General features: G+C 36.0%; 1 protein-coding gene across 15 annotated transcripts in view; it reads left to right on the top strand.

Annotated features, from left to right (window-relative positions):
• Positions 1-21142, top strand: part of LRRC7 (leucine rich repeat containing 7) — a 499495-nt gene that overhangs the window by 180769 nt on the left and 297584 nt on the right. For all 15 annotated transcript variants that reach the window (XM_028489260.2, XM_028489268.2, XM_028489261.2 and 12 more), the window contains one exon: positions 733-935. In XM_028489260.2, the coding sequence (XP_028345061.2) occupies positions 733-935 (203 nt within the window). The remainder of the gene's footprint in view (positions 1-732; positions 936-21142) is intronic.

The following is a 21142-nucleotide window of genomic DNA, read 5'->3' as shown; positions in this document are numbered from 1 at the left end:
TCATAGCGTTTGGTCATTTTAACCTAGAGAAAGACATGCCAGGATGTCACAGAAATTTCTACCCTGATTTTCTCCCATTAAAATAAAAGGATTCATAGGGACAGATTCTTATTCTGAAGTGAATAACCAATACAACTGTAGCTCCAACAGGAGCTTTGTTCAATTCATCTCTCTATCCCCAGTACCTAGTTCAATGCTTGGAGCATATTAGTTATTTAATAAATAATTATTGATGAATGGAATAAATATGAGTCAAAAAGAGGATATCATAAACCTTATGGGTAAAACTTGACTATTTTGCAGAAATGAGAGAAATGTGGTTTTTTCCAACAAATTCTGGAGGTTTCTGTGCTGCACTGCAATTTGTATAAAATTTTAAAAAAACATATTATAGTTCCATGTTTCAAGTGTGAGTGTAAGCATTGCGCTAAGTCAGGATTGTATTCTGGCCCAGTTCTGCCATTCCAATACTGTGTGATGATGGGATTCTGACCCTTTCTGAATCCATTTCTTTATTTGTTAAATGGGAATAAAAACATGTCTTTACACACCTTGGAGAGCTGTTTAAGGTAAAATGATCTATTGCATGTGCATGTCTTATGTAAACTTCTTTAAGGCATTATATAATTATAAGATATACAACATAAGTAAATTTCTAAGCTTTAAATATTATAAGAATGCCTTCCAAAGGCAGGTGGTTAAGCAGTTGGGTTTTTTTCTGTTTTTCTCTAGTGCAGTGCCTGGAGATGACCACCAAGCGGAAAATCATCGGCCGTCTGGTGCCGTGCCGATGTTTCCGAGGTGAAGAAGAAATCATCTCAGTTTTAGATTACTCCCACTGCAGCCTTCAGCAGGTGCCAAAGGAGGTCTTTAACTTTGAACGGACGTTAGAGGAACTTTACCTAGATGCCAATCAAATTGAAGAGCTACCAAAGGTAATTTTTGACAACCTAAAATATGTACTTCAAATGAGTATTTCATAACTCCAGAGACTTGGCATAATGATAATGCTAACTACAGCCTTCTATCTAGGTAATTGACAAATCATTCAAATTAATATAACTTTTCCCAATATTCTCGTTACCTTTTAATGCGACTCCTTTTGCAACTTCATGTAATATGCCAATAACCAATTGACTCCATTGAAATCATCATTTTATGTAATATGCCTTTTTATTTTAACTTAAGATGATCTCCAAGAAAATAACAGGTTGGTGGGTTGAGATCAATAGCTTATATTTAGAAAAGGAAGGGAAAATTTGGTACTCTCTCTTCCAGAACTGAAAATTTGTATGTTGTATGTTAAGGTGACATTGTTTTAAAGCCTTGAATTATATGTTATAAGTCTAAGAAATGCTTTTACATACACACACACACACACTCACACACACACAGACACACACACAAAGAGTCAAGTGTACTATTATGAGAAACACGCTGTTATTTCTAGAATTTGAAATCTTTGGTTATTACAAACACCGCTGAATTTATATCGCATACAACTTATAAATATAGTGTAGCTAAAATTTTTTAACTAATGTCAAACTTTACACACACACTGCCATTATGACATTGTGCTATGCAAAGAAAATGTCTCCTATGACCAGAAAACAATGGAGAGATTAGCTAAAGCAGACTAAGGCCACACAGCAGAAGGTTCAAAATCTAAATCATTGGATCCTATTGTTCACCTAAATAAGTGACTCAGATTAAGTAGCTGGAATGGCATTCACCCATGAAGAACTTAATGGCTAAGAGGGGAAAAATGTCATGCAATACATTTCCATTGCTTACGCTAAAAAAAATGCATGTTAAATATCCAAGAACCAGAAAAAAAAATCTCCCATCATAAAAACTAACTTAATATCAAAAGCAGAGTAAAATGTTCTGATCAAAAAGATTTTTGAATAATTGTTTTCATTTAGGATGATGGATTATGGTGTTTATATAACACTTCAGAGACAGGAACGATTTAATGTGTACTTCAGAACAAATATCCTTCATTTTTGACAACCTATGTGTATAGTGTCATCTTGAATCTTTGACCAGGAGGGCTGAGTCAGGCCTAAAAAAATTTTGGCCATATGGATTAACATCCAGATTGCACATAAGTGGAGGGTGGACTGAAATGGGCTGTCTCTTCCACCAGGCTATGAACTACTTGGGGGTAGAGGGAAAGATCTTATTCATCTTAGATGAATCTTTCATTCTTATTCATCTTTGCCTCCCTGTACAGGAGGATACATGGTGACTTTCACATAATGGATACTCAATCTATGTGTTGTTGCTGCTAGATGAAACAATGCAGAGAACTTCATGTACTATAGGACTTGATTAGTAAGACTATATAAGGTCAAGCAATTCATAAATGTGGCATTTAGCTCTAATTTAAGAAATTAAGCACAAAGTTTTGTTTTTTTTTTAGGTCAGGTCAATCTAAAATTGCCAGATGAAATAAAGGACATCCAGTAGAGTTTAAATTTTAAACTAAAAACCAGGCCATTTTTCAGTATAATTCTATCCCAAATATTGCATTGGATATACTTACACTAAAACACAAAACAGTTTTTTATTTCTTTGAAAGTAAAATTTAACAAGACATTTTATATTTTTATTTACTAAATCTGGCAACCCTAGGGCAAACCAGCCATTTAAAATCTTTTTCTAGATGCTTGCAACAGAGTCTGTAAGACAAATAGTAAAAACATGGTTAATTAATCAAGTACATACTCATTTAATATCTACTCTGCTACACAGTATTTGAAGTTTTAGGGGGGTTATAATAGAAATAAGTCTCAACCCTTGCTCTAAAGGATCTAACAACCTAATCACAGAGAAAACTGAAGGGTTAGAGGTGAATACACAATAAAGTATAATCAGAGCCAAAGAACCAAATCCTGTGGCAGAGCTTATGTATAGAGAAGAGTTCCACTCTTGGAGGGGATGGGGAAGGGCCTGACCAAAAAGCACAGATGCAGAAACTAAGATGGAATATATGTAGAGGGGGAGGAGAGGAGCAGCAAAGCTGTGAAGAGTCCGCAGCTGCAGGTGCAAGTGGGCGAGTGCTGACATAGGTAGGTAGAGTAGGGAGAGCAGAGGGGACCCAGATTATGAAAGGTCTTGAGAGTTACACAGCATTGTTTGACTTGATGCATCAGGCAGAAAACGCCATTGGAGAGTTTTACATATCAAGTCAGACACTAGCGGCTTAATGAAGAGAGCTTGGATTAACAATATATAAAAATAATACAAGTGAACCAAGGATTTAATAACACTTTTGCAGTGTATTAGAATTCAGGAGAAATGTTTATCGTTTGTTATTCGTATGCTTTATATATTTCAAAGACCTTTCACATAATCTCTCAAGGTTTCTTTGACTCCCAAAGTTCAATATTATTAGTTTCCTAAAACAACCCTGTAAGTTCCTTTCTTCTAAAGTATCTGATATTGAGATATGATCTAAATTATCTGACTTTGAGATTTGATTATAATAATACATGGATATATTTGTGCATTATTAGAAAAATAGGTAAATTAAGAAACAAAAGGACTGACATATCAATTAGGGCTCATTATGTGTGTTTCAAGTAATACAAAACCCAATCCAGACTGATTTAAACAAGAAATAGGCTTGATTGGCTCACATAAGTGGAAAATGCATCTCAGAACAAGCTCCAGACTTGATATGTTTCTATTTGCTTTGTGTGGGATCAGTTTTATTCTGCAACTGGCTTTCTCTCATGGAGCAGAATGGCTAGAACTGTTCTAGTGTTCACATCCACAACATCCCAAATTAGAATTTTTTAGCTTCTGAAAACTCTTTCTGAGAAGGACGAGAAGTGTCTCCCCCAGAATTCTTCAGTTAACTTGTCCTTAGGTCTCATTGACCTTAATTGTGTCACATGTTCATTGTTGATCCAGTCCATTTGCTATGGGATCCACTATGTCATGAAAAATGAGATTACTCTGATTGGGTTAAACAATGATGGGCCACCTCTGTGGAGTTGTGGTTACTGGCAGCAACACAAGGAAATGAGGTGGAGGAACTGTTGGAGAGATTACCACAATGTACACTACAAACAAAATGCTATAAAATCGCTGTTTTGAGAGGAAAAGTTCCTCTTAATCAAAGTTTGTAAGGACTTGTAGGCAAAGTATTGAGCCCTTAGGGGATTTAAACCTTTCAAAGTTAGATTAAATAACGTATTTTTTGTCTGCCATCTTATTTTACTGTTTTCTTGGTATTATTTTGACATTATTACCATTGTGATTTCAGATTTATTGAGTAATGAGATAACCATTTGTATTCTTGATATTACATTATGACAAGAATTACCTTTTATACATTTTTAAAATTATTTTCATTCAGATATTTTATACTGAGAATATTCTAGCTGGCCAAGAGTCTGTACTGTACATTCTTATAAAGCAGGTAGAGAACAGAGTCAAGGTTAATGGCATTAGGAAAAGAATGTAAAGAGTGTGTCAGAAAAGATGCAAAAAATAGATATGAAAGAACAGGTAGTGTTTGTTTGGTTTTTTTTTATTAACTAAGTTCCACACTTTATTCAAATTTATTCATTCAGATTTCCATAGTTTTTACCTAATGTTATTTTTCTGTTCCAGGAGCCCCTCCAGTAAACCATATTACATTTAGTTTTCCTGTTTTTTAGGCTCTTCTTAGCAGTCACAGGTTATAATTCTTTTTTTTTTTTTTTTATTGGAGTATAACTGTTTTACAGTAGTGTGTTAGTTTCTCCTTTACCAGGTAGTGTTTTGATTAGGAATAGTTCAATCTCTGTTGCTTAATTTTTTGTAGTAAAAGGTAAAAATACAAAATAACATACCTTTCACACAGTGATAGAAACCCACACAGCTTATAATTTAGTACTGTTTTGCTTGTTATTTGGAACTGGAAACTTAAAATTATAGACAGAGTAAGAGACGATCACACATGTATATTATATATGAAGTAATAGAGTGGGAAGACAAATGTGAAAAAAAAGAGCAATAAAGAGAAAACCTACAGAGAAACTTCTTGAAACTGAAGAGGAACTTTAAAAAAGATTAAAGAAATAATTTTGGTAAAGTCAATATGTGACCAAAATTGAAAGACACAGAGTGAATTTGGTAGAAGAGGTTAATTTATCCATGTATAAAAGAGGACGGGACTAAATCTGCAGTACTGTTCTTACAAAGTTTTCCCCATATAAACCATCCAGAAGTATTTTAGAGATTAAGAATTTAGGCTTTGGACTCAGACAAACCTGGGATTAGATCCTAGCACTGCTAATTGGTTGGGAAGGTATTTTATTTTCTGAAAGCCTCAGTTTCTTCAGAAACTGGGAGAAACTGTTTAGCTGGGAAAATAATATCATCAACTCCTGGGATTAAACAGATAGATAGAAGATAGATAGATAGATAGATAGATAGATAGATAGATAGATAGATAGATAAATACATAGGTAGATACATAGGAGGGTAGGGTACTTGGTGTGATAATGTTTGTGGAGTACCTGGAATAGAAAAAAATCAATAATTGGTATTTATCATTCTCCTATCACAGATAAAGGAAATTCTCCATGTTAATTACCCTGAGTACAATAGTAAGATTTTGTAACATTTCAAGATAGTTCTGGGTATTGGTTCTCTCAAAAAATGTTGTGGCATGATGTCATTTCTAACTGAAATCTCCAAAGACAGCTTCTAGAAAAACAATCCTCTGCCCATAGTGGGTGATAGGTTATTGACCCAAACAGCTACACCTGCACATTTGTGAGGGCTAATACCACCACTTCCCCAGAGAATTTCCTTGATTCACAGAATCACATTATGTCATTTTTGAGTAAATGCAACTTTGGAAATGATTTTATTTAAGCCCTCAATTATTATAATAAGCAAATCAAGGCCAGAAAAGTTAATTAACTTATCTTAGGCCACATGGGACATTAAATTCCTATCCAAAACTAAAACCAAAGACTATGTGTTAGTTAGTATAGAATAGATTATGCTACAGTAACAAGTCAAAATGTATCACTAAAGTTTTGCTTTGTGCCCCATGAATGTTGGCAGGGACCACTGCTTTCCAAGAACCTATAGCTAGTAACTAGTCCAACTTTCACCCCAGTGCAGAAATGTCTACCTCTTATTTCTATTATAATAGTCATCCAACCTCTTCATGAACCTTTCTATTATGGAAGAAGTCACTCAATTAAGAAGTAGACCATTGTATTATTGGAAAGTTCTGATTGTTAGAAAGTTCTGCAGTATGTTAATGGTGTAGATCCATTCACCTATCTATCCATCTAAAACTTGGCTGGACACTCAGAGTACTACTAAGATTATTAAGGCCTGCCTTCCCTGGACGAGGAATTATGCTTCTGGCATTATTGCCTTGATCCTTAAAATATTTTAAAGGAATTCATAGAGTTCCTTAGAGTTCTGTTTTGCCTTAGAGTTCTGTTTTCCAAGACAAGTTTCCAAGTTCCTTAGACCGCTTTTCAAGGACATGCTTCCCAGATGCTTCATCATCTAAACAATATTACATCTAGTGTAGAATATTGTCAGTGAGCTAAGAGATGCTAGGGAAAAAAAGCACCTCCATATCTGCAGTTGCTTCTTCTGGGATGAAAACAGACATTGAGAAGCCAGGTGCCAGGCAAGGGCTACCAAAAAACACTTGCATGGTGCTCACGATTCTGTGTTGACCAAACATGCAGGGCTGTATAGCTAAGACATTGATCATCCAATATAAAGCAGACAAAAATTTATCAAAGAGGGATATTTTAGACTGGTGAAAATTTTGTCATGGCTTGGATCCAGTCATTGGCCATGAAATGGAAGAAATCCCCATGGACTCTTAAGAAAATAAACGAGCAACAAAAACGCACCTGAATCATTTGCCAGCAGCCAGGAGGTAAAATAGAGCTCCAAGTTAGTGACCAGTGAACGGGTTCTGACAACTATGTTGGAGTTGTTTGTGCCGAGCCTACACATAAAAGCCAAGCAAGCTCTCCACTCAGAGATTTGGTACCCACTCTTTCGTCTGCTAGCGCTGCTCTTCCACATGGCCTGCTGCTTCATTTCCTTCAGGTCTTTGCTCAAGTATCACCTTCCTAGAGAAGATTTACCCATTATCTTACACAAAATAACAATGCCCACCACTGCCACTTACTCCCCCAACAAAACTTTAGGCTTAATTATATCTCTAGAAGATTTCAAGTACAATTCAATAGTGTTAACCAGTAGTAAGATACTGCAAAATAAGTTTTCATTGTTATAAAACATCAGCATAGCTCCCTCTGAAACAATGTGTATTATTTTGCAGAGTAAGACTTCTGACAGTGGCCAGAGGTAAGGAAGGACAGGAAATGTGGGCACATATCTGCAGAGAACAGAGAAAATCAAACTCTCTCATTTAATTTGTTTTTTTTCTTTTTCTTAACTTTTGATGCTGATTCTTGGGGTTGAAGTGAGGTGAGATAATTTTTGTGGCTCCTCGAGAATCCACTACTTAATATAGTACACTCTGCATTTTTTTCTTACTCCCAAACTCTAAGTACTTTATCCATATAAAATAGAGCTTCGACATAATAGTTTCCCAAGTTAAGGAATGTGCTCTTTGACTCTAGAAGCAGTCAAAGGAGGGATGTCAAAGAACATACTTTTACATGTATGGTGGTAGAGGGTGGAAAAAGCCCTCTAAAATTCCTTTCACACTTAACATTTTGTGATTCACTCATCTGAGATTCATTTTAAATAGATAAAAATGATGAACAATATAAGGAAGTATTCTGACAAACAGATAGTGACTGTAGTTACTGGTTATTATCACAGAAGTACTACAGTAAATGTAAGTTCTGAAGAGAGAAAACCTAGGTTTAACACAAGTTCTGACACGAGCTCATCATGTGACTTCAGACATCTTACTTAACCCCTTTGAACCTTAGCTTCCTCTTCTGCATTAGATGCTAACAAATTTATTTCTGCCCAGCTCCTAGGACTGCAGTGAGCACCAAATAATATAAAGTACATGAAAGCCCTATAAAAACAGCAAAGTGATATATAACTCTTGAGCTAAGAGAAATAGCTTATTTTGATAAGAAAGGGCATATGTTTAATGAAGTTGATTGGCTTCTTTAACATAAATTTAGACAAATACAGTACTACAATAACAAGAAAATGTTAATTGGTCAACAAATGGCTATGATTTACTATTTAATATGGATTTACAGTTGTGTCAGTTTTTGTTTTAATTTTTTTTTATTATAGGCCATAAAAAGGTATGGTAAAGATGAACATTTATTCAAAATATATCTCAGGCTCAAAAATCAATAAGAGCCTGAAGACCTTTACATGAAAAAAAAAAAAGGGTAGAAACCAAGAGAGCTCTGAGTTGCTGCACAGAATTCACAGCACAATGACATTATGGACTATGCACTGCTGCTCTTGTGAGGAGTGTACCTCCAAACACCCCCATGTAACCATGACATTTATTCAAGATTCAAATTCCAGATGCCTCCTAAAATATTATTATACAATTAAGGATGCTCTTAAAAAGAAGGTTGAGGTTCTAATGGAAAAAGGGAAATGGATTCCAGACAAGCCAAAAAAACACAAAGTGTCCTCCAATATTCTACACATCATATATCTGCAATTTTATTGATTCTTTCTTCTTTTAACTCACTGATGTCTGCTACTTAGAATTTGGGAGTCTGAAGCCATGTTTTTCTTACACATTTAAATAAAATTGTTTGAAATCAAGGGCACTTGCTTATTTTGTGAGAAGTCTAATGACATCAAAGGAGCCAGAGAAGAAATATTTTAGGGGGACAAATTCTGAGTTGCTTGTTCATAATTATGATTTGTTTATCAAAGCTTGAATGACCATTGATTATTTTTTTCTTCTACTCAAGAGGAATCTTTCAAAGTAAAAGAAACTACTTGAATCACTATAGCTGCTGATTAAACAATTGTCATGTGTAAAAAATATGAAAAGCTTTGCTCTAGATTAAACATGGGCTAAATTTGCAAATGTAGAATATAAAAGCTGCTATTTCTTTAATAAAGTTGCCTCATTTTTAAAAACAAATTTCACATTAACAGGTAATTCCTTAAGTGTTTGTCTTGTAGAAACATAGAATTGTCTATAACCATGGCATGTTACATAAGCAGCTCCACATATATCTATGGAGGGCTCTCTGAAGATCCAATAAAGGTGAAAAGAATGACCTTTTCCAACTCTCTCACTCCCCCAAAGGTGTTCAGTGTGCATAGTGTGAATTTATTCTGTCCTCCGGCGCCAAAGGTATAGAATTCATCTGAATATGATAAAAACCATGTCCAAAATAAAACTGTCACATGAGTGATGCATAAATAATCAAAATCTGACTCTGTTTAATCTCTTGCCTGAAACATCTTTATCCAAATCTGTTCTTTTATTGCAATCATTTTGGCATTCAAATGCGTAGGTTTTTTTTTTTTCAATAAATAAATAATGTAGATGGATTCTCTAGGGACCCAAAGGAAAGTAAGATGAAGGACAAATTTGTAAAAAACATTGTTTATATGTGGAAATTTTTAGATATTTTTTTCTTACTCAGATTTCTATTTTTGTTTACAATGTTTTATTGTTTCAAAAGTTGATAGTACCAACAACTCTTTATTATGTGTGTCAGTGAGAAACTGGGACTTCTGTAGTAGCCCAGTCAGTTTTTGAACTGTTTTATCTTCCAGCTAAAGACTTACTCATCCCATCATTTATTGATAACCTTTACCCAAATATCAAATCTCACTGAAATTTCAATGAGAATGAAACTCATTTGCTGATTTTTACTGCCAGTTTTTGGGAAATTATATAAAAAACAAATTTTAGGTAAATATATCCATTGATTTGCTCATTCATTCAGCAAACCTTTCTTGAGTATCAAATATTTGTAGACAACTCTTCTAGAGCTGGAGATACATTATTGAGCAAGACCAACAACTTCCTGTTCTCACAAAAGTTACATTGCTGCAAATAAGGAATGAAAATAATATTTAAGAGAAAATGTTAGATAATGGCAAGTATCATGATGAAATTAAAGCAAGGAAATTGCTGAGAGACTACTTTAGGTTGAGAGGACAGTAAATGCCTCTCTAAGGAGTGACCTTTTATGTTGTGCTTTGGATGACGGGGGAATCAACCATGCAGATCCGAGAAAGAGCATTCCAGGCAGAGGAAATACTCTAGGGTAGGAATAAGTGAGGCATGTTCAAAGAACAGAAAGAAGATGAATGTGTAATGAGTGAGGAGAAAGCTGTATAAGGTACAGTAGGAGGTGTAGATAGACAGTGAGGCTAAATCCTGTAAGTTCAAGCAAGCCAGGAAAGGGCTTAAGATTTTATCCAAAGTGAGATAGGGGGCCACTGAAGAATTTTTTTAATGGTGATATTAAATAACTTATATATATATATATATTTAAATACCACTTTGGGTGCAATGTGGGAATACATTGTGGTAAGTTAAGAGTGGAAGCAAGGAGATTAGAGGCTACAGTAGTTATATGGATGAGAAGTTGGTAGTTTCAACTAGATTGGTGGTAGTGAAGAAAATAGAAGCATGCTCTGTAGGTAAAGTTAAGAGGATTTGCTATTAGAATGGATTTGGGAGATAGGAGATTAAAGCCTGAAAATGGATTCAGAAAGAGTTGCCATTGATAAATTAGGACAGCAAGGAGAGAAAGAGTTGCTATGGATATTGGAGGAACCCATGTGCTGTTGTCATGGAAGCTAAGAACAGAGATGTTTTAAGTGAAGAAATTGACTTAGATCAGAAGAGGTACCATTGTATTTGCTAGTATAGAAGTAATTGGTGACCTTGATAGGAGTAGTTGGGTGGAAACCCAATGAAGTGGCTTGAAGAGACAATGGTGTATATATATATATATATATATATATATATATATATATATATATATGATATATACACCTCTTTTAAGAGGTTTTGCTGAGAGAAAGCAGAGAAATGAGACAAGCTAGAGAGAAGTTTTTTAAGATCAATGACATTAAAGCACATTTGTACACTAATGAGAATAAATTGGAAGAAAGGGGGGAGAAACTAAATGAAGGAAATTGATGGGATAATTATATGAACAAAGTCCTGAAGGCAAAAGAACACAGGATTCACAGAATGCATGAAGTGGTTGCCTTTGAGAGGAACAGGCACATTTCATCCATTTTAATAAGAGAGAAGAAAGAAAATATGGGTACAGATGATGATGGTTGGTAGGACTTAAGGGACATGATAGATACTGAAATTTAATTCAAATGATAGTGGTTTCAATATGTTAAAGAAATACTGGAATCAGTGAGCCAAGAAGATGGCAAGTGGCAATCCTACTGTGAGCTGAGAGCATGGGAGAATGAGGTATGTGAAGCTTAGGGTTACAGAGGAATATAATTTACAAAGGAATTAAGGTTCCTAAGTATATAAATTACCTACATTTTGTGAAGTTTTTTCCTTGAAGTGGCAGGTAGTTGAGAAACAGATGCAAAAACCAAGTTCCTCTAAACTCATCTTAGCTCACATGCCTGGACCAGTGTATTAGCAGTAGAAAAGGAAAAGAAGACAGATGGAAGAGGTAAGAAAAGAACAGAAGACAGGAAATTCAACATTTATTGAGCATCTACTCTGTGCCAGGCATTTCATATGAAGTAACTCTTTTGTCCTTAGAGCAACTCTGACAAATAAGTTTCGTTATCCTAATTTAAAGTGCAAGGACACTGAAGCACAATGAGTTTAAAAGAATTTACCAAATGTTATACAACTAGAAAATGGCAAAGTCCATAGAATAGAAACCATGGACTAGCAATAGAATGTTACTCCAAACGTTACTCCATGTCCTTTCCACTTGACTAATCTGAAAGAAGACCTTCCTTCTAGAATTTAGCATTTGTCTAGACTGGAGGATAAACAAGGAGGAATCAAGGATGATATGATTTTCAAACTAGAGAACTGATACAATTAAAATGATATTAAAAATGATATTATTAAAAATATATTGGAAGGGGCTATTGTGTACAAAAACATGACAAATTCTGCTTTAGATGCAAAACGTGGGCTATCAGCCGAGCATTCTCACAAAGACCCCAAAAGATGCTGAGAGATCTCAAACTGAGCCTCATCAGAGCAGGGCTGGCAATGCAAACCTATCTTTCAACCAGAGATCAGAAACAAGCAGCCATGTTTTGTTTGGCCTGTTTTTGAAAATGAGCTGTAGCCAACTTGTAAAATACCAATTTTTACAAAAATAGTCCAGATTCCTGGCCTCTATTTAAAAAAAAAAAAAAAAAAAAAAAAGGAAGATCTGGTGGTGTCCATATTCTCAGTTGGTAGCAGTTAGGTGGGACTTAGTGTCTCACATCAATAGGCTCTTTTGATGGAGCAGATCTAGTTTGCCACAGATCTCACTCAGGCTGCCCCCAACAATGAAGTTACCCATCTAGGTCCTATAGGAAATTGAGTTTGCAACCGAGTATGTATATTCATTAATTTCTTCATGAAAAAATACTTACTATGTGCCAGATACTTGCTAGTCACTGGGAAAATAATGACTGAATGGATTTAGGTACTCTTTAGCAAGAAAAACAGACATTGAACAAGTAATTGCATCAAGTATGTTGCGTGCTGTCTACTATGATGGGTGGGAAACTATGGGTGTTTTGGAAACATTCAGTGGAGTTCCCCCTGAAGAATATCGTTGCAACTGAGACACAGATAAGTAAGAAACTGTAGGTTAAGTATTGCTTAAATATGTAGTGCAAAAGAGACAATGGGAGAAATGAGGCTGGAGAAATTGTAAAGGCCTTCCATGCTAAGATATGGAGTTTGAATTTTATACTGAAATTTGTGGAAATTCATTTAAAGTTTTATCTGGGTAGAAGCAAGATCAGATATATATTTTAGAAAGATAGTTCTAGCTGCACTAAGAATAGACATAAAAGGTTATGCCCAGAGGCAAGGAGACCAGTTAGGCAGAGCTTGTAGGAATCTGAGAGGTGATGGTGGCCTGGCCCAGAGTAGTGACCCTAAAGATTACACAATGGACACAGATTGGAGAGGATTTGGGGAGGCAGAATTTACTGGGTTTGGTCATCTGTTTGATATCTTGATTTCTGGGTAAGGAGAAAAATGAGTCACCGGTGACTCCCAGGTTTCTACTAGAGGATATGAGAGTGAAACAAAAGAAGGAAGGTATGAGATCCAGGAAACCAGAGCCCAATTCAGTGGAGTAGCAAATGAGTATCTGTGGAAGCCATGTGTGCATCACAGTGACAGAGCTATCTGCCCATGCTGGAGCTGGCTATACTGGGTGCAGGAGTGAGGTCCTCCAGAATAAAATGTGGGCCTAGCAAAATCTGATGTGCTTTAGCATTTTGAAATATTACTGTTGGGCATTTGACAGAACTGCTGGAGCATTTGGAAACAATTAAAGATATATGCATAGAAAACCAAACAAATAAAAAGTGAAGAAACTTCAGGGGAAAAAAAATTTTATGAGTAAAAAACAAACACAATGTGCAAACAAACATTACTGATTTAACCAAAAATTCAGATGTAAGTATACTGAGAAGATGAATAAAAAGAGAGTGATGGTGGTTGTGGTGGTGCAAAGTGATATGACTTTTCAACTGCAATATATGAAATAAATAGGCAATGTCTGCAATTGATAAACAAGAAGTAAAAACACGTGTGTTCTCTAGAAATATAGATGAAAATACAAGAAATAGTATCTTAAACAGTTTAAAGCAACTACCTTTAGAGGAGGAATGATAAGATGCAAATGATAAGATGCAATGAATTGATATAATGCTTTTATAAAAATAAAAATTAATTTAAAAATAATAAAAAGAAAAATAAGAGAATTGAGCTGGAATAGAAGAAACACCAGGGGTTAACCTTTTGGTAGCATTGACCAAATCTGACCATATTATGGTACTTTCTTTTGAAAATGATCCATAAGACACATTGGTAAATGTGAATGTCTGATGCTCAAGTAAATTATAAGGTATCATTTGAGCAAATTAAATGACATAAAAAATGAAAATGTAAATTTATAAAGGAGGGTCAGTATCTGCTATCTATTCTTTTCAATTGTTCTTATAATAGTTAACTGATTAATACAGGTTTTACTATTATTCATTTCCCAGTTCCATCCTTAGTATATGAAGTGGTTCTAAATCAGAGAGAGCATTCTACTAATGCAGCAATTTGGACTCCCAGAATGAAATCGGCCTTTAGGAAATTGATGGAGGATTATTTCTCTAGTGTATTTTTTAAGTGTTTTTTTTTTTTTCTAAATTTGCTTCATTTTTATTTGCTTGGTTTTCTATATATTGATCCTCTAAATTTCTAGAGAAATAATTTCTCTAGAGTGTTTATGAGGCTTAGAACAATTTCATGATCCAATTCTTGACCAGGGACTCCTGGGAAGTCAGGTTATTCTCAACTTGATATAGAAACATGGGATTATGTCAGTGTGATTACAATGAAGTTGACCTAACATAAAACTGACCTATAGTAATATGTAAAAATCAACATGTGAACATTTGCTTCCAAAAATTAGTACAGATATGTTAGCATCTACTATAGCATACATGCAGTACATTTTTCTAGGTTGACAATTAAGTAAAAGATTTCTAAGAGAGAAAAGTGAATATGTTATGGAATCAAACACAAAATTCATCTGAATTATGAAGACAAAAAATTGTTTTGGTTGTATTCTGTTGTTAGAGGTGCTGAGGTAGACGGTGAAGAGGCCCTTGACTAGACTCCATAGATAGTGAACAGTCAGGTGCTGAGCAGTGATGGAAAAGAAGAGAAGCCAAGGATATGAATAATGTAAGCTCACAGTTTTGGCCTGCTGGATGGTATATTTAACTTCAAAGGTCAGCTCCAAAATTTCACTAGAGCTCTAGTTGCTGAGATGAAGAGCAATTAGCAGAGAAATGTCTGGTGTAGTGGAAAGCTGTAGAGGTTTAGTTAGAATCAGGCAGATTTAAATTTGAATTTGAGTTTGGAGAAGGTTTTCAATCTCAGTTTCTCCCCCATCTAGGAGATACCATCTACCTTGTTGGACTGTTTTATCTACATCTTATTTTTGTTAACTACTGACCTTGTGGTAATTTTTCTTCATTGTTTTAGATTAAATAACATAACTTATGTGAAGCGTGAGTATGGGGCCTGGCAAAGCATAAAACCTTCAACAAATGTTGGCGATTTTTATAAGCTGTAATACCATAAAGGAAACCAAAAAGTTGACTTTCTTCTATAAAATGAGAAATGATAGTATCACTTTGCAGAAAGGAAGTTATTTTCTTTTCTCAATTAATAGTGATATAAAAAGAGAGAAAATCTTTTGCAGATATCTTTTCTTTCAAAATTTATGTGAAAATTAATTTTAACAAAATCCTAGAGATTTTATCCTTTCTATACAAAGAGGTGGTTTGCCGTTTCTGTAATGAACCCAAAACAGCAATACATGAGCTGAATCTTGACCAGAGATTCCAGAAAATGACAATAGTCTCTCTCTCTCTTTAGAAACTTTTTGCTGCTTCTTGATTTCCTGGTAACTATGTAGCCTTGCTGTTGATTTTTCATTTTGGCATGTGTGTATACCTGTGCGTGCTACTTGACGCCTAGAGAGTTTTCTGTTTTCTTTAAATTTGAAGTGGATGATAAACGTTTGTTCTCTTTTTTTTTCTTTTTTTTTCTGAGGTGGTAAAAAAGGTTAATTGTGTTGAATTAAAGTCCCATGGCTCTCAGTTGTCTTTTTTCTGTGTGGCAGTGGCCTTTAATAGGAATAAAGGTTCTCTTTCTTTGTTCTAAATAGTTAAGAACTGACTGCATAAACGCTTGCATATACGTTCACCACGTGAATTTACTCATTAACATTCATGGTGGCTGCTTCTTCACTGCCCGTGAAATGCTGCCATCAGCCTGCAGGGAAACTGCCTCCGGAGAACTGGAGCAGGACCAAGGCCAGCAGGGCGGGACGTGGGGAGGTGCTGGCAGACAGAAGTGGGAACTCTGTTTAGAAGCATAGTCATGGAACTGAGGGAGTGAAGTCTTCTAAGGAAGGAGTGATGACATGGTCAAATGGAATAGGGATGCCAAGTAAGGCAAAAACTAGATAATCCATTAAATGGGGCAATAAAGTTTCATGTGTGACTTTTACAATAATAACTTCAGGTGAGACGAGGAAGGAGCTTCTTGTTTTCTCTAGGTTATCGCACTCATCCATCCTCACGTTTTCAGCCACCGTACTGAAGACTCACAAATCTCTTGTGGCAGCTCAGCCCTACCCTTCGGTCCTCAGATTAAATGCGTGTTCTGGGCCTACTTGAATATTCACACTCAGCAGGTCTGATTTCCCGCTAGAAACCTGTCTCCTGTCCTATATTCTCTGTTTCAGTTGGTGACTATCCATTCAGTCCCAGTGCCAGGACCCTGTCATTTTTTACTCTTCCTACTTACTCACCTTCCACATCACATCAGTGGCCAAGTCCTATCACCTTTGCCACCTAAATATTTCCTAAATCTGCTCTCTCCACCCTATGAACAGAGGCTTTGTCAGGCCCTCATCATCTCTCAACAGACTAATCAAACAGTCTCCTTATTGATGATGTGTCTTAAACCTGATTTTCTTTTTCCCAATTTATTCTTCACACAGCCAACAGTGGTAGATCCAAATGTAAATATGACAAGGCTACCCCCAAGGTTAAGCCTATTCCCCGTCTCCTCTCTAACTTGCAGGAAAAAAAACCACGCAACCGAGCATGTAATGCTAATAGGAGGCCTCCCATGGTCCAGCTACAACTTGCCTCTCCAATCTCTTACTCTTGCTCTCACAGGAAGTGTTCCTGAAACACAAACCTCTTTCTTGTCTCTAAGCTCATTCTGTTTTCTCTGTCTCACATGCTACTTCAAGGTTCATCTCAGTTGTCACCTTCTCCTACAATCTTCATTCTTCACTCACTGCCATGGTTATTTAACTCTCCTCTGTGCCTACATATTACCATGTGTACAATTCTACAATTACACTCACCAAACCTGTTGTAGTTATTCATTCAGTACATATTTGCCGAATACCTACTCTACCCTGGGGAAATAAGATTGAAGAAGAAAGACACTAAAATATGGGACTATGTCTATTTAATCTTTGTTTCGTCAGGAAACACAATGTTTGGTTCAAAGTTAGGATCTCACTGAATATTTGTTGCATAAAGAATTTGATTTTGCAAAAGTGGATTGTAGAAATATGTCCACCAGATTATACACAACCACAGTAGAGAGACAACTCATCTTGTTATGCTGGAGGGTCAAGGAAGTCAGCTTGACAGAAACGCATTGTTAAAGATAAGGTTAGGGCACAGTCTAGTTGGGCTTTTTTAATGATAAATTGAACCTTAGAGAAAATGTATGGAACTTGCTCAATAACATGTCACCTGTTAACCATGAAATCAGAATTCAAATCTAGGTCTGTTTGCTTCCAAAGTTTATAACCTTTTCATTATGACTATAAGTGAAAAAGAGACTCCAACTATACCATTAGCCATCTTCTCTTTGGTTTACTGACCTAGGCAGAACTAGTCAGCACAGGTTAGGTTTTTAGTACCTAGAACTGATTAGGGCATAGACATTAAAAATTAAAAAAAAATATATGTATATATACCAGCTTACACTAATATCTATATATGTATATATACATATATATCAGCTTATACTAATATGAAGGTCTAAATTAATGCCATTCAACCCAGTTGTTCACACACCATATTGATTACTCTCTAAAGACAAAGCCAATACTTTTATAAATGTTAATTAACCAAAATTTTTTTTACCAACTAGTAGTTATTAAAAAAGCAACAAAAGAAAATCCCAAAGGGCACACATCACTTGTCTTAAGTACTATAGAGATAACAAGATTTTACCCCAAACTCTTAGCAGCCATTAAGCTACGTCAAAATTAAGAACATTTATAGAACTTTTATATCCAGCTTTTCACTCTTCCTATTTCTTTCCTGGTGTTATAAGCTTGTACCATCAAGTGAAGTAATCATGAATATGTAAGTTAAAGAATATATTCATTTAAAAAATTTTAAATGAAAATTGTTATCAAGCAGAATGGGTAAGGCAAGGTGCTATGTCTTATATATTCAAACAGACAGCTCTCAGTCCAATAAAACAGATATGTTCCCTTCCTTCTAAGACACTGACAAATGGTAAAATAAACGTGCTGTTCCAAAGGGAGAAATGACTCAACACCACCAATGGGCAAATTGTTGCTGAAAAGATCTGTATTTTTAAAACAGCAGCAATAATATTTATTGTTTTCTAGGATAAAATGCCTGAGTATTTATTGTAGTTGCCATCTTTCTCCAGGGAAGAAAAGATCTTGTCTCTGCAACACATCCAATATTGCTAAAATGCACTAGAAGGGATTATAAGTGTTCCCTTCCACTACAGCCTCAATCTTATTTGATGCTACCAGCATTTGTCCAGCTCCATACCTCCCACACCAGCCCACAGCTCCACTACTACTGGAGACCTTAAAGTGTTGTTGGACCACAAAATCCTCCCTCCTTTGACTGCCCATGTATTACTGGCACCAAGTCTTAATGATTTCTCCTCCCAGAGTGCCTCACTCTTCCTGACAGTGCCTTAACTAATATTCTCATTATTTTTCACCTAGATGTTTTCTCATTGTCCTTCTGCCTCCCTCTGGTCACAGGTGCCAGTTTCTCAAAAACAAAAATCTGAGTCAGTCCCTTTCCTGCTTACGAACCTCTACAAGGTGGATGATAATGTGAGAGAGCAGTGTAGAATCGTTGAAAAGTCAGACAAATCCAAGCATCCAAATTCTCTAGGTTAAGGGCAAAGTCTAGGAATGTTTCTTTTGGAATAATATGCACTTTGCAAAGCCCTCTCTCTGTTTTAGTATTTATCTAGTATTTACTACATTACATCTTTTTTTTTTTTTTTCGCAGGCTCAGCGGCCATGGCTCACGGGCCCAGCCGCTTCGCGGCATGTGGGATCCTCCCAGACCGGGGCGCGAACCCGGTTCCCCTGCATCGGCAGGCGGACGCGCAACCACTGCGCCACCAGGGAAGCCCCTACATTACATCTTATTTTTTGTGTGTATTTATGACTTCTAGGTGACTGTATTCTTGAGGAAGGGGATACTTTGTTATTCTTCTTTGGGTCCTGGTGCTGTGTCTGTCACTAAGTAGATGTTCAAGAAGTGCTCACTGAATATAAGCAGTCAGGAAGGAAGGGAAATGGGCAGGAAAGAAAGGAAGAAGAACGGAAGAAAAGGAAGGAGAGAGGGAAGGGAGGAAGGAAGGAAACAGGCAGGAAGTAAAGAAAGAAAGAAGTGAATGAATGTCATAATTAGAAGCGTACAATTTCACCAAGTGCATACATTAAAGCTATTTTTATTCTATTATTTTTCAGTTGGCTCTTTTCTAACTAAAGATAATTATTAACACTTGTATTAAACTAAAGAATTTTAAAACATTTTATTATAATGTGCACAAAATAATTATTTCTTTGAAACAGCTTTCAAATGAATTTGGAAACCCTGTAGCCTGAATACTTTTAAAGGAATTCAAAGGAAGAACTTCTGAGAAACCAGCCATTCAGTAATGCCAACTCATTAGACAATTAGTTATTTCCCCTGGTGGAATCCACTTGTGCCAACATAGGGCATCAATAACAGTCTCATTGAATATTTATAATCTTACATGAAACTTCTCAGGAAAAGGGTTTGTCTCTTTACAATTCACAAGCAACTAATATTTTTAAATTTGTAGTGGAAAAAATAAACACCCTATCTTATTTTTTCTAAGGAACTGTGTTTTGAGATCTAGTCATTCACATTCATGATGTCATCATTGTGTCCTTAATTTTCCAAGCCTGAGTGTAAAGGTGATAATAAAATGCTAATCCAAATTATAATACTTTGCATTTATGTAGCACTTCAGAGTTAGCAAAGTGCTATAACATATACTCAGATTTACTCTAATTTAGATTTTTGCTGTCAAAAGATAGTCACTGAATCCTAGTCTTCTCCTCTAACCCCCGTAGGACCATTATTATGGGCGGAAGACTCTCCCTATCTCATTCACTTTCCCCTCCCAGACATCCACCAACTGTTGTCAGTCGTCACTATTGTCTCTCCCAAGCACAGATCTGATGGTACAGAGGGAACAATGCACTGAAGTAGAAATGGCTTTGTACCAGACAAAACTGAATTTGAATGCTGGTTCTGGCACTTCCTACATATATGACCTTGTAAAAGTTAACCTCCTGAGTTTTCTCATCTGCAAAGTAGAAATAATAATACCTTCCTTACAACATTGTTGCAAGAAGTAGATCATATACTATAAAATCTAGGTTAGTGCCTTGCACCTATATAATAGGCACTTAAGAAATGGCACTATCTTATTATTTGCCACTCCCCTGCCTAAGAATTTTCATGAAAGAACAACTACTGAGAAAGTACAACGTGTCAGGCGTTACATTATACACTGCAGATGCTGCAGAAACTAAAGAAGCTTACGGTCTACTAATCCCAAAACAGGGGCATCCAGGCTTCAATAGAGATAAATACAGAATGTTATGAAAGTACACAAATGGAGCATGTAAACCAGTCTTAAGCTGTGACCAGAAAGGTGAGAAAGCCTGAGCTTGGAAAAGACGGTAGAAGGGAGGTGGGATAGGGCGAGGTGGAAAAAAGCTTCAGATGGAGACCTGGCGTTTACAAAGGCAAGGCAGAGCATGGTGGATACAGAAACTGGCAGCTGCTCAGTGTGTCTGGAGATGTGGTCATGCAGGATGGTAGGAGGGAAGGTATGAGAAAAAGACAAGAGACAGGGGAATGACAAGATAAGACTCTATAGAGGTAAAGGGCATTGAAAGCCATATTAAGAAACTTGGACTTTGTCCTGAAGAGAGGAAGAGCCACTGAAAAAGTATAAGCAGGAGATGGACCTGATCACCTTTGCCTTTTTTTTTTTTTTTTTTTTTTTTTTTGCGGCACGCGGGCCTCTCACTGTTGTGGCCTCTCCAGTTGCGGAGCACAGGCTCCGGACGCGCAG

The sequence above is a fragment of the Physeter macrocephalus genome, chromosome 4 (assembly GCF_002837175.3).
Source record: "Physeter macrocephalus isolate SW-GA chromosome 4, ASM283717v5, whole genome shotgun sequence".
Lineage (NCBI taxonomy): Eukaryota > Metazoa > Chordata > Mammalia > Artiodactyla > Physeteridae > Physeter > Physeter macrocephalus.
Note: the sequence above shows the minus strand (reverse complement) of the source record. Positions and strands in the feature narration are given on the sequence as shown.